Source organism: Cherax quadricarinatus, chromosome 26, assembly GCF_038502225.1.
Source record: "Cherax quadricarinatus isolate ZL_2023a chromosome 26, ASM3850222v1, whole genome shotgun sequence".
NCBI classification, from domain to species: Eukaryota; Metazoa; Arthropoda; class Malacostraca; order Decapoda; family Parastacidae; genus Cherax; species Cherax quadricarinatus.
This window is the reverse complement of record NC_091317.1, coordinates 34168345-34182351: the sequence shown is the minus strand read 5'-3', so window position 1 is coordinate 34182351 and position 14007 is coordinate 34168345. Positions and strand designations below refer to the sequence as shown.

The following is a 14007-nucleotide window of genomic DNA, read 5'->3' as shown; positions in this document are numbered from 1 at the left end:
AAAGAAAGAAAAAACTTTCATTATCATTCAACACTTTCACCATCACTCATACATATCACTGTCTTTGCAGAGGCGCACAGATATGACAGTTTAGATGTCCCTCCAAACTGCCAATATCCCAAACCCCTCCTTTAAGGTGCAGGCATTGTACTTCCCATTTCCAAGACTTGAGTCCAGCTAACCGGTTTCCCTGAATCCCTTCACAAAATATTACCCTACTCACACCCCAACAGCTCGTCAGGTCCAAAAAACCATTCAACTCCATTAATTCCTATCTAACACACTCATGCACGCTTGCTGGAAGTCCAAGTCCCTTGCCCACAAAATCTCCTTTACCCCCTCCCTCCAACCTTTTCAAGGAAGACCCCTACCCCGCCTTCCTTCCCCTACAGATTTATACGCTCTCCAAGTCATTCTACTTTGTTCCATTCTCTCTAAATGACCGAACTACCTCAACAACCCCTCTTCAGCCCTCTGACTAATACTTTTAGTAACTCCACACCTCCTCCTAATTTCCATACTACAAATTCTCTGCATAATATTTGCACCACACATTGGCCTTAGATACGACATCGCCACTGCCTCAGCTGCCTCCTTGCTGCAGCATTTATAACCCGTGCTTCACACCCATATAAGAGTGATGGTACCACTATACTCTTACATATTCCCTTCTTCGCTTCCATGGATAACTTTTTTTTGTCTCCACAATACCTCAATGCACAACTCACTTTTTTTTCCTTCATCAATTCTACAAATATGTACAACATACAAATTTTATTATGTTGTGTAATAACAGCATAAATAAAGAAAAAAGCACTGAACTCTGGATGACTGATAAAATACAGTATTTCATTAGCTAACGCAGACACCAGGAGCAATTATTAGCACAAGGCAAAAGTAAATCAAACAGGCAGGAATATGAATTCACAAAAGTTGCAGGATTAACCAATAATGGGGTACATGATAAGAATTTAAAAATGCAGTGCAAAAGAGTAATAAGATCTGGTAGAAGCCAGAAGTGAATAAAAGAGAAGAATTAAAGGGGATAAGGTTGTTGGGACAGATAATAATAATAACTATTTCAAATCAATGTGTAAACATAAACAATAATTTAAAAGCCCATAGTATTCACAGCATTTTGGGAAAAACCAAGACTAAAATTATAACTACACAGTTTTTCTAATGGGTGTGGTACAACATAGTTATGAGTTAAAAACTACCAAGGTTAACATACAGGTTACAAGAATATTCACTGAAGAATAAAAAAAAACAATAATTCACAATTTGTAAAGAGTTAAGTTATGTATGAATATTATTAAGGACAATGATAATTCTAAGCAAGAACAATTCTTATTAAACAGCAATGTAAAAATGATGGAACATGAATACGATGACAATGAGAATATACAAGCTATGTTAAAGTGAAGGGATTGTAACATATGGCACAATATATGAAAGACAAATAGTAGAAATAAGAACAAGAGGATGAATAACAGCTGGAAACTCGAATCCCAATAAGGTAAGGAAGTGCTTTTTAACAATATCTTGGAGGTGAATGGCAGATAGGGAACCTTGGAAATCTCTTGGCAGTGTGTTCCAAATTTCAGGGAGTATCATAGTGGCATTTCTTTCTTGTATTATGCCTATGAGCTCTGCTACAACTTTTCAAAGAATAAGTTTCAGTCAAGATTAAGTCAGATGCTGAATGCAGACCTGACTACAGTCATTAAGTGATCAGTGAATTTATTAAATGCATGAATGAAAAAAGAAATTGCTTAAGGATTAGCAGAGAGAATGTATAATTACAGTACTCTGCATGAGAAAAAAAGTAAGAATTATAGGAACATAAGCCTGCTGAATAAAATGTACAGTAGAATTATTGAAAGAGTTAAAAGGGGTTATCCAAAGTAATTTACACACATGTTACTATGTATGTTAATTTTACTTATGTGGACCTGTGCCTAAATAAACTTACTAAAAAAGAGAAAGTAGGATTGCAGAGGAACAAGGAGGATTTAGAAAATAAGTTTCTTCAGGTACAGGTACACACAAATACAGTTACATAAATCATCATACATAATAGCATGTGTGTAGATTACCTAGGGTAGTCCCCCCCAAAAAAAAAGAAAAAAAAGAAAGTGACTTATTTACATTGGGGTTCTTGAAGGGAAGAGGATGTGTAGACCAAGTGTTTACAATTTATTTATTTATTTATTTAGAAATTTTAGCATACAAACAGAGGTACAAAAAATACAGGTAAGAGCAGCATGCCAAAGCCACTTATATGCATAGCATTACGGGCTGGCTTAAAATTAACTAAAGATTAACTAAGCAATGATGAAATCAGTGATAAGACATTATTGTAAACAGATAACTATAAAATACAAATGAGTATTACAAAGACAGGTCATATGGTTGCATGCATTGCTGTTCATTCAGTAGAATGGAGTATTGTGTTAGGTAGTGTATTTAAAAAAAATAACAAAGTTAGGTTTAACATTTGTGTGATATAATTGTGAGTAACATTTAGGATATACAATTTATATGGTTCAGTTATTCAGTATTTATTTGGTTTTGAGTGAGTAAGTGAACTTTGAGAAGAGACTTGAATTTATAGACAGGTAGTGTTTCTTTTATATTTAGAGGTAATGAATTCCAGATTTTAGGGCCTTTTATGTGCATTGAGTTTTTGCATAGTGTGAGATGGACATGAGGAACATCAAAGAGTGATCTGTGCCTTGTATTATGGTCATGTGTTCTGTTGAGGTTGACAAGGAGATGTTTGAGGGGAGGGTTAATATCAGAGTTAAGTGTTCTATGTATGTAATAAGTGCAATAATAAGTATGGATGTTTTGTATGGTGAGTAGGTTGAGTGTTTTGAATATTGGTGGAGTGTGCTGCCTGTAGTGAGAATTTGTTATCATTCTAACTGCAGCCTTTTGTTGGGTAATTAGTGGTCTGAGATGGTTAGTTGTTGTTGAGCCCCATGGACAAATTCCATAGGTGAGATAGGGGTAAATAAGAGAGTGATAAAGGGCCAGGAGGGCTGACTGTGGAACATAGTACCGTATCTTCGATAGTACGTATGCCTACAGTCTTGGAAATTTTCTTAGAAATTTGTTGTATATGTGTATGAAATTTGAGTCTATTATCGAGGTGGATTCCTAAGAATTTTCCCTCTGTTAGCTTTGTGATGGGTGATCCGTTTATCGTTATGTTAAGAGGTACATCTGTAGCTCTGCTACCAAACTGAATGAAGTAGGTTTTGTCAATGTTTAGTGTAAGTTTGTTAGTCCTCATCCAGGTAGATATTTTCTGTAATTCGGTGTTTACAGTATTGGCTAGCGTGACTGGGCTCAGGTGAGAGAAGACGTATGTGGTGTCATCTGCAAAAAGTGTGGGTTTGAGTAATTGCGAAGCATTTGGTAGGTCATTTATGTATAGGAGAAAGAGAAGAGGGCCAAGGACACTTCCCTGTGGGACACCAACTGTAATTGGTTGTGCGGAAGAGTTTTCCCCATTTGCGTACACATATTGGCTTTTGTTGCTGAGGTAAGACTTGAGGTAGTTGAGGGAGTGCCCTCTAATACCATAGTGTGACAATTTTACGTGGAGCAAGTCATGGTCAACTGTATCAAAAGCTTTACGTAAGTCAATGAAGATCCCCAGTGGGACTTCTTTTTTCTCTATTGCAGTGTATATATGTTCTAGCATGTGTATAATAGCATCATTAGTATTTTTATTAGGCCTGAATCCAAATTGGCAGGGGTTGAGAATGTTATGGGAGATGAGGTAGGAGTAGATTCGTTTATGAATTAATTTTTCGAAGATTTTTGAGAGAGGGTGTAAATTGGATATTGGCCTATAGTTATTCAACTCTGTTTGGTCTCCTCCTTTATGGATCGGGGTGACCCTTGCTATTTTGAGAACTGTAGGGAAGGTGGAGGATTCAATGGATTTATTAAAGAGTGTTGCAATGATTGGTGATAGTACTTGTGATGCTTTTTTGTATATAAAGGGTGGTAAGGTATTTAAATCTCCTGCCTTGTTTTTCAGTGCATTGATAATAAGGGAGACTTCGTATGGGTTAGTCGGAGCTAGGAACAGTGTGTTCGGGTAGTTGCCAGTGAGGTAGTCATTTGGTGGGGTATCTGAGCTTGGGATATTATTGGCAAGGTTTTGACCTATAGTGGAGAAGAAATCATTGAGTCTGTTTGCTGTTTCTGTTGGTGGGAGTTGGGGTTCATCTGATTTTGCTAATTTTATTTCGCTATTTCGTGATATCTTTTTTGTTCCCAGAATTTCTGATAGGGTCTTCCAGGTCTTTTTTATATCACCTTGTAAGTTGGATAATCTGTTCTCATAATACAATTTTTTTGCCCTTCTTATCAGGCTGGTTAGGATTGACGAGTAACGTTTTGTTTGGTCTCTGGTTATGTGACCCATTCTGTACTGTTTTTCATATCGGTGTTTTGTATTTATGGATTTGAGAATGCTGGGTGTTAGCCAGATCCGTTGGCATGGCCGACGCGGCAGGTAGTGTAGCGGGCTAGCTGCGGGATTTTCAAGGATAGCTCCTGGTCAAAGAGGCTGACCAGGTCCCTACTTAACAGAACTCAGTGTGAATGCTTTGAGAAGATACCAGAGCAGCGAACGGACATCCCAGTGCATCGTTTCAGCATAAATAGTTGAAGTGTTGTGCAGTTTTAATGGGGTTTGATGTTGTAGAGTCAGGACCAGTCAGCGCCTCCCCCCCCTCTCCGCTGGGGGGAGGGGGAGGGCGTGTGTAGTAAACAGTGACCCTCTCACAACGCCTCACACCTGCCCGACTCCCCCGCCTCACCCACCCAACTCCCAGCACCACCCCATCTGTAGAGGGTACTTCTCCCCCAACCCATGATGTCAGCGATGGCACTGCAGGGAGTGCCGGGCTCACAGGAACTTCCACTACAGGGACAGCATCGTGGAGTTCGACCGCGAGGCAGCTGCCAGGTGTGCCACAGGCAGTGTGTACTCAGTTCCTCAAGCTTCAACATCCGTGCACACGAGGGCCTGGGATCTTCAGTCAACTTGGCGTCCACCAGGACGCTGACATGTCCCTAGGGCAGCTCTCCGTCGGGCTGCTAACGGAGTCACTGGCTTCTTGGGCCTCTTGGGGAGGGTCGATGGTGCTCGTGCAAGCAGCAGATCCCTGGGCAACTTGCTGCTGTTTGCAATGGCTGTCTGCCGAGGAGAGACAGGCACCTAGCAACATCTGTTGTTGGGGCAATGGATGAATTCCCTACTATGTTTGTTAACTGCTCATTACTCTGTAATTTGTCTATGATTGTAATCATGTCATAACATGTTTATCATTCATTACCTTTGAAACTTGTCATGATTGTGACCAGCTCTACCTGGAGCTCATTACCTTTGTAAATTCTCATGATTAATGTGTTTATGATTCATTACCTTTGCAATTATTCATGAGTGTGACCAGCTCTACCTGGAGCTCATTACCTTTGTAACTTGGTCATGATTATGACCAGATCTAGTTCATTACCTTTGTAACTTGCTCAGCTATCAAAACTTTGGAGTCCAGTCCCTGGACCAATTATGTACCTCTGTAAACCGCCCACAGGATGGGTATGGGGTGCATAATAAACATATTAAACTAACTAATTAGCCAGGGACTGTTCAGTCTCTTAGCTGTCATCTGTTTAGTTTTTTTAGGGCAGTGCTTGTTATAAAGGTATTGGGTATTTTTTAGAAAATTATTAAAACATTCGTCAATATCTGTATAGATTTCTAGCTCAGTGTGCCAGTCAATGTTTGTTACTGCTGTTGTGAAGTTATTAATGGCTGCCTCATTGTGAAGTCTGAAGGTGACTTTAGTAGTGTCTTGGGGTATTTTACCAAGAGTTGTTATGAGGAAAGTAGGGTAGTGGTCTGTGGTATTATCTGTAATTATGCCTGATTTTAAAGGGGATATGGTGTTGGTCCAGATGTGGTCAAGTAGGGAAACACTAGTCTCTGTAACTCTTGTAGGTGTTGTTACTGTTGGTAGCAACATGCAGTTACTCATTGTGTTTGTGAATTCAGTAACGTGTGGGTCCTGGTCTTGCAGGAGATTTATATTGAAGTCACCTGAGAGTAGTAAGTGATCTTTGTTCATGCGTGCATCAGTTATCATACTTCCTAGGTTTTGACTAAATTGGCTAATGTTTGATTGTGGAACACGATTTCTCTACCTTCCTTAGAAAAGCTGACATTTTTGTAACAGATTAGATAAGTGCCCTTAATACATATATACGTGTGGTGCATACAGGAAGGCCCCACTTATACGGCGGGTTAGGTTCCAGGCTACCGCCGTAAAGCGGAAACCGCCGTAAAGTGGAACACCCTTTTTTTCCACTTAAAAATGCATACAAACACTAGATAACAAGTTTACACTAACATATATTAAGTTAGCAATAGAACCAGGCATCAAAAAACAATAAAAAAGTACAATACACACATAGTGCACTCATTACTTACCTTAAAATATTTATAGTCTTAATCTAGGGTGAGACAAGTAGTATTTATTGTAAGAAATCAAGTGTGGTATGTATTGTAATAGCCTCACCAGGCCACCCCACCCACACATACTATTCTATGATATTTAAGCATCCCAGAGCGATAAAATGTATATACAGTTCACTCATTACTTACCTTAAAATATTTGTAGTCTTAATGTAGGGTCAGGAGTAAGTAAATGAGATAAAACGAATAAATGAGAGAGAGAAAGAATGAATACATGAGAGGGGGCAGGCGCAGTTATGTAAACAAACCAGGCGAAGGTAAGTTTTGTAAACAAACGAAGTGTACACGTCTGGTTTGTGTACAAGTTACATTGTGTACAGGTTGTCTCTACATTGATACAGTAGAATTAATAAAGAAGAACACTCCCATTCTCATGTAACATCATTTTGAGAAGAAATGAAGCTCTGAGTGAAGGCAATGGAAATAAGTCACACTGACTTTTTTGGGTTATCCTAGGTTCTCTACACGTATGTTGTTATGTATGATAATCTATGTAACTGTATTTGTGTATACCTGAATAAACTTACTTACATACATACGAAAGGAATAATTTTCTACAGTTACCCCCAGTAACACATTTACTCTTATGTTAGATTAGAGAAAATGTTATTCTTGGCGTCACTTGTACAAGTTATGTGGCTCCCACATCTTATATTTATGTTTATTTATTCTATTGTGGGGTGTATTTATCATCTTTTTATGTTATGTATCGTGTTTATTATATAATTTTGAAAAAAATATCATGGATGGATTAATGAAAATGTGTATATTACCGTAATATACGACATTTAATGAGACTCGGTGAGTATTGTTATTATGGCGTCACTTGTGGAAGTCGTCTGCTCACATCTCACATTTATGTTTATTTATTCTACTATGGGGTGTATTTATCTTATTTATATGTTATGCATCGTGTTTATTATATAATTTTGAAAAAAATATCATGGATGGATTAATGAAAATGTGTATATTAACGTAATATACGACATTTAAATGACTCGATGTATGTAAGTTTATTTAGGTACAGGTATACATAAGTATAATTATCAGAGTATATATAAAATATGAAATAACTTTTAAAAACATTTGAAATTTTGGAGTTTCCAGACAAAATGGAGAGACTTAGTGCTTACTGAGCTCATGGAGAATGTAAACAAACAGGGTGGGGCACGGTGACCGTATTAGAAAGTCAGGTGGGGGGAGCCGTATAGTGAGTTTTGGTCATAATTTGAAATGTCCGTATTAGCGGAACGCCGTAAAGTGAAACGCCGTAAAGCGGGGCCTTCCTGTATAGTGTACGTTACTATTATATTGTACATTATTATTTTTATTATTTTTCATCACTAGCTAATGAAATACCTCCAATACTCTATACTTCTTTCTTACCACTATAAATTGCTCATAATTTTAAATTACAAGTCAAATCTTACTCCAAATTAATAATATTCATTATTCTTACCTGTCCATTTAATTTTGTTTATCACTACTTGTTTTTTAGTCACTTTTTATTGTGTATGCAATTAGTGTATATTCCAATTACTTTTTTGCAAGTACCAAAACTATCTTTTGCTAGCTAGTACCAACTACCTCATTTTTTTTACTTTTATTGTGCAATAAACTGCTCAATTTATTTAATATTACAAATCAGATCTTACTCCTTAACCAATATTATTTCATAGTGACCACCTGTCCATTTAACTTTGTTTACCATTACTTAATTTTAGTCCCTCATATATTTTCTCCTTTATTTTAGCTTTATACAACTACCCTAGTTTATACATTCACAATTGTTAAAATAATCAAGGTGCTATTCTCAGGTGCTAAAGTAGAATAATTCACAACTTTGCCATTATATTCCAAAACTACCTTAGCTCATTATTTTACATTTGTTAAATAATTCAGGTGCTATTTTTTAGCTTAAGACTATTTACTTTGTTTTATACTTAATTCTAACTATAGATTCACTACAAATCTTATGATTACAAGCATTGATCCTGATACCAACCTCTTATTTAACGACTTAAATGATTCAAACAGTTACTGTAATTACTACACTGCAGAACAATCAAAGGCACTTCTCAGTGCCAACAACAACATAACTATCTTTAACTACAATATCAGATCTTTAAGTAAGCATTACGATGACCTCATAGCATTACTAAATTCCTTACATGCCAACATGTCCATCATTACACTAACTGAAACCTGGCTAAAGCCTGATAGTACAGAAGTCTATGCCATTCCTGGTTACACAGCCATACACAACTGTAGGCCAGACCAACAAGGGGGTGGCACAGCCATATACTACTCAGACCAACTAGAATGTATCACTAATACTTGCACAAGGGATGAACATGGGGAATATATAATAGCCAAATTCAAATCCAAATACCTACAAAAACCTCTCACATTGATAAACATTTACAGAGTTCCACAGTCAAACATTAGCCAATTTAGTCAAAACCTAGGAAGTATGATAACTGATGCACGCATGAACAAAGATCACTTACTACTCTCAGGTGACTTCAATATAAATCTCCTGCAAGACCAGGACCCACACGTTACTGAATTCACAAACACAATGAGTAACTGTATGTTGCTACCAACAGTAACAAAACCTACAAGAGTTACAGAGACTAGTGTTTCCCTACTTGACCACATCTGGACCAACACCATATCCCCTTTAAAATCAGGCATAATTACAGATAATACCACAGACCACTACCCTACTTTTCTCATAACAACTCTTGGTAAATTACCCCAAGACACTACTAAAGTCACCTTCAGACTTCACAATGAGGCAGCCATTAATAACTTCACAACAGCAGTAGCAAACATTGACTGGCACACTGAGCTAGAAATCAATACAGATATTGACGAATGTATTAATAATTTTCTAAAAAAGACCCAATACCTCTATAACAAGCACTGCCCTAAAAAAACTAAACAGATGACAGCTAAGAGACTGAACAGTCCCTGGTTAACACCCAGCATTCTCAAATCCATAAATACAAAACACCAATATGAAAAACAGTACAGAATGGGTCACATAACCAGAGACCAAACAAAACGTTACTCGTCAATCCTAACCAGCCTGATAAGAAGGGCAAAAAAATTGTATTATGAGAACAGATTATCCAACTTACGAGGTGATATAAAAAAGACCTGGAAAACCCTATCAGAAATTCTAGGAACAAAAAAGATATCACGAAATAGCGAAATAAAATTAGCAAAATCAGATGAACCCCAACTCCCACCAACAGAAACAGCAAACAGACTCAATGACTTCTTCTCCACTATAGGACAAAACCTTGCCAATAAAATCCCAAGCTCAGATACCCCACCAAATGACTACCTCACTGGCAACTACCCGAACACACTGTTCCTAGCTCCGACTAACCCATACGAAGTCTCCCTTATTATCAACACGCTAAAAAACAAGGCAGGAGATTTAAATACCTTACCACCCTTTATATACAAAAAAGTGTCACAAGTGCTATCACCAATCATTGCAACACTCTTTAACAAATCCATTGAATCCTCCACCTTCCCCACAGTACTCAAAATAGCAAGGGTCACCCCGATCCACAAAGGAGGAGACCAAACAGAGTTGAATAACTATAGGCCAATATCCAACTTACACCCTCTCTCAAAAATCTTCGAAAAATTAATTCATAAACGAATCTACTCCTACCTTATCTCCCAAAACATACTCAACCCCTGCCAATTTGGATTCAGGCCAAATAAAAATACTAATGATGCTATTATACACATGCTAGAACATATATACACTGCAATAGAGAAAAAAGAAGTCCCACTGGGGATCTTCATTGACTTACGTAAAGCTTTTGATACAGTTAACCATGACTTGCTCCACGTAAAATTGTCACACTATGGTATAAGAGGGCACTCCCTCAACTACCTCAAGTCATACCTCAGCAACAGAAGCCAATATGTGTATGCAAATGGGGCAAACTCTTCTGCACAACCAATTACAGTTGGTGTCCCACAGGGAAGTGTCCTTGGCCCTCTTCTCTTTCTCCTATACATAAATGACCTACCAAATGCTTCGCAATTACTCAAACCCACACTATTTGCAGATGACACTACATACGTCTTCTCCCACCCGAGCCCAGTCACGCTAGCCAATACTGTAAATACAGAATTACAGAAAATATCTACCTGGATGAGGACTAACAAACTTACACTAAACATTGACAAAACCTACTTCATTCAGTTTGGTAACAGAGCTACAGATGTCCCTCTTAACATAATGATAAACGGATCACCTATCACAAAGCTAACAGAGGGAAAATTCTTAGGAATCCACCTTGATAATAGACTCAAATTTCATACACATATACAACAAATTTCTAAGAAAATTTCCAAGACTGTAGGCATACTATCGAAGATACGGTACTATGCTCCACAGTCAGCCCTCCTGGCCCTATATCACTCTCTTATTTACCCCTATCTCACCTATGGAATTTGTGCATGGGGCTCAACAACAAGTAACCATCTCAGACCACTAATTACCCAACAAAAGGCTGCAGTTAGAATGATAACAAATTCTCACTATAGGCAGCACACTCCACCAATATTCAATACACTAAACCTATTCACCATACAAAACATTCATACTTATTACTGCACCTATTACATACATAGAACACTTAACTCTGATATTAACCCTCCCCTCAAACATCTCCTTGCCAACCTCAACAGAACACATGACCATAACACAAGGCACAGATCACTCTTTGATGTTCCTCGTGTCCATCTCACACTTTGCAAAAACTCAATGCACATAAAAGGCCCTAAAATCTGGAACTCATTACCTGTAAATATAAAAGAAACACTACCTGTTTATAAATTCAAGTCTCTTCTCAAAGATCACTTACTCACCCAAAACCAAATAAATACTGAATAACTGAACCTTATAAATTGTATATCTTAAATGTTTCTCACAATTATATCACATAAATGTTAAACCTAAAACCCAATCTAACTTTATTATTTTTTAAATACACTACCTAACAGAATACTCCATTCTACTGAATGTACAACAATGCATACAACCATATGACCTGTCTTTGTAATACTCACTTGTGCTTTATAGTAATCTGTTTACATTAAAGTTTTATCACCGATGTCATCATTGCTTAGTTCATCTTAAGTTAATTTTAAGCCAGCCCGTAATGCTATGCATAGTATAAGTGGCTTTGGCATACTGCTCTTTTCTGTATTTTTTGTACCTCTGTATGTGTGCACAAATTTTTAAATAAATAAATAAATAAATAAATGTTTATCACTGTGAGAGGTTTTTGTAGGTATTTGGATTTGAATTTAGCTATTATATATTCCCCATGTTCATCCCTTGTGCAAGTATTAGTGATACATTCTAGTTGGTCTGAGTAGTATATAGCTGTGCCACCCCCTTGTTGGTCTGGCCTACAGTTGTGTATGGCTGTGTAACCAGGAATGGCATAGACATTGTAGAATCAGGCTTTAGCCAGGTTTCAGTTAGTGTAATGATGGACATATTGGCATGCAAGGAATTTAGTAATGCTAGGAGGTCATCATAATGCTTGCTTAAAGATCTGATATTGTAGTTAAAGATAGTTATGTTGTTGTTGGCTCTGATAAGTGCAAATAACAAGTGTAAATAAGTTTATTTAGGCACAAATACAATTATCATACATACTACAAATTACCAAGGATAACCCAAAAAAAAGTCACCTTACACCTGATGTCCCTGTTCATTTAGCAGTAAGTAGGTACCTGGGTGAAAGTTAAGACACATACGCAACATCTGGTTATCTTTATTGTAGACGTTTTGCCATCCAGTGGCTTTATCAATACAAATTCTAGAATCTGTGCTGATAAAGCCACTGGATGGCAAAATGTCTACAATAAAGATAACCAGATGTTGCATGTGTGTCTTAACTTTCATCTTTTTGGTATTGTATACCTACTTTGCACAGGTGACTGGTGTGGGTCGCATCCTGTGGGACAAGATTGAAGACCACAATGGAAATAAGACGATGAACCACCAACTTACTTAGGTTATCCTGGCAGGCTAACCTCCCCTACCCCAGGTTATCCTGGCAGGCTAACCTCCCCTACCCCAGGTTATCCTGGCTGACTAACCCTCCCCTACCCCAGGTTATCCTGGCTGGCTAACCTCCCCTACCCCAGGTTATCCTGGCAGGCTAACCTCCCCTACCCCAGGTTATCCTGGCTGGCTAACCCTTCCTACCCCAGGTTATACTGGTTGGCTAACCCTCCCTACCCCAGGTTATACTGGCTGGCTAACCCTCCCTACCCCAAGTATCCTGGCTCGCTAACCCTCCCTACCCCAGGTTATCCTGGCTAGCTAACCCTCCCTACCCCAGGTTATCCTGGCTAGCTAACCCTCCCCTACCCCAGGTTATCCTGGGTGGCTAACCCTCCCCTACCCCAGGTTATCCTGGCTAGCTAACCCTCCCTACCCCAGGTTATCCTGGCTAGCTAACCCTCCCTACCCCAGGTTATCCTGGCTAGCTAACCCTCCCTACCCTGGGTTATCCTGGCTAGCTAACCCTCCCTACCCCAGGTTATCCTGGCTGGCTAACCCTCCCCTACCCCAGGTTATCCTGGCCCCCAGAACCCGGCTCCTACAGATGTCAGCCCAGGGAACTACCACTTGACCGATCAACCAAGTCAATCAAAGTCACATTAACATAATAATACTACCAACCTCTGAACCATGTTGTAGGAGCATCCACTAGATTAACAAGAGCGTCCACGAAGGAATTAAATGCATTTTTGGGTGTGTTAGAGTCCATCTTGCCTGAGCCACCATAACACTCACACTGTTGCCACTTCTCCTCTCATACTTCATAACTTTATTTAGGTGCACGTAACTACAATTATTATATATATGGTGTAAATTAACTAGGATAACCCCAAAAAAAGTCGAAGTGACTTATTCCCAGTTGTGGTCTTTATATTTTCATTAGGAATGTTCAATGTGTTCATTATGCATCCCATACCTATCCTGTGGGCGTTATTTCTGGTCCTTGTATTTCCACAGGGGTCCTTGTATTTCCACTGGGGTCCTTGTATCTCCACTGGGGTCCTTGTATTTCCACTGTGGTCCTTGTATTCACACTGCGGTCCTTGTATTTCCACTGGGGTCTTTGTATTTCCCTTGGGGGTCCTTGTATTTCCATTGTGGTCCTTGTATTTCCCTTGGGGGTCCTCGTATTTCCATTGGGGTCTTTGTATTTCCCTTGGGGTCCTTGTATTTCCAATGGGGTCCTTGTATTTCCACTGGGGTCCTTGTATTTCCACTGGGGTCCTTGTATTTCCACTGGGGCCCTTGTATTTCCACTGTGGTCCTTGTATTTCCACTGGGATCCTTGTATTTCCACTGTCGTCTTTGTATTTCTACTGTGGTCCTT

At 38.6% G+C, this 14007-nt stretch overlaps 1 protein-coding gene across 1 annotated transcript in view; it reads right to left on the bottom strand.

Annotated features, from left to right (window-relative positions):
• Positions 1 to 13462, bottom strand: part of ND-PDSW (NADH dehydrogenase (ubiquinone) PDSW subunit) — a 33647-nt gene extending 20185 nt beyond the window's left edge. Inside the window, exon 1 of the mRNA XM_053780627.2 lies at positions 13302 to 13462. Coding sequence (XP_053636602.1) covers positions 13302 to 13389 — 88 coding nt within the window. The 5' untranslated portion in view covers positions 13390 to 13462. The remainder of the gene's footprint in view (positions 1 to 13301) is intronic.
• Between the last annotated feature and the right edge of the window lie 545 nt (positions 13463 to 14007).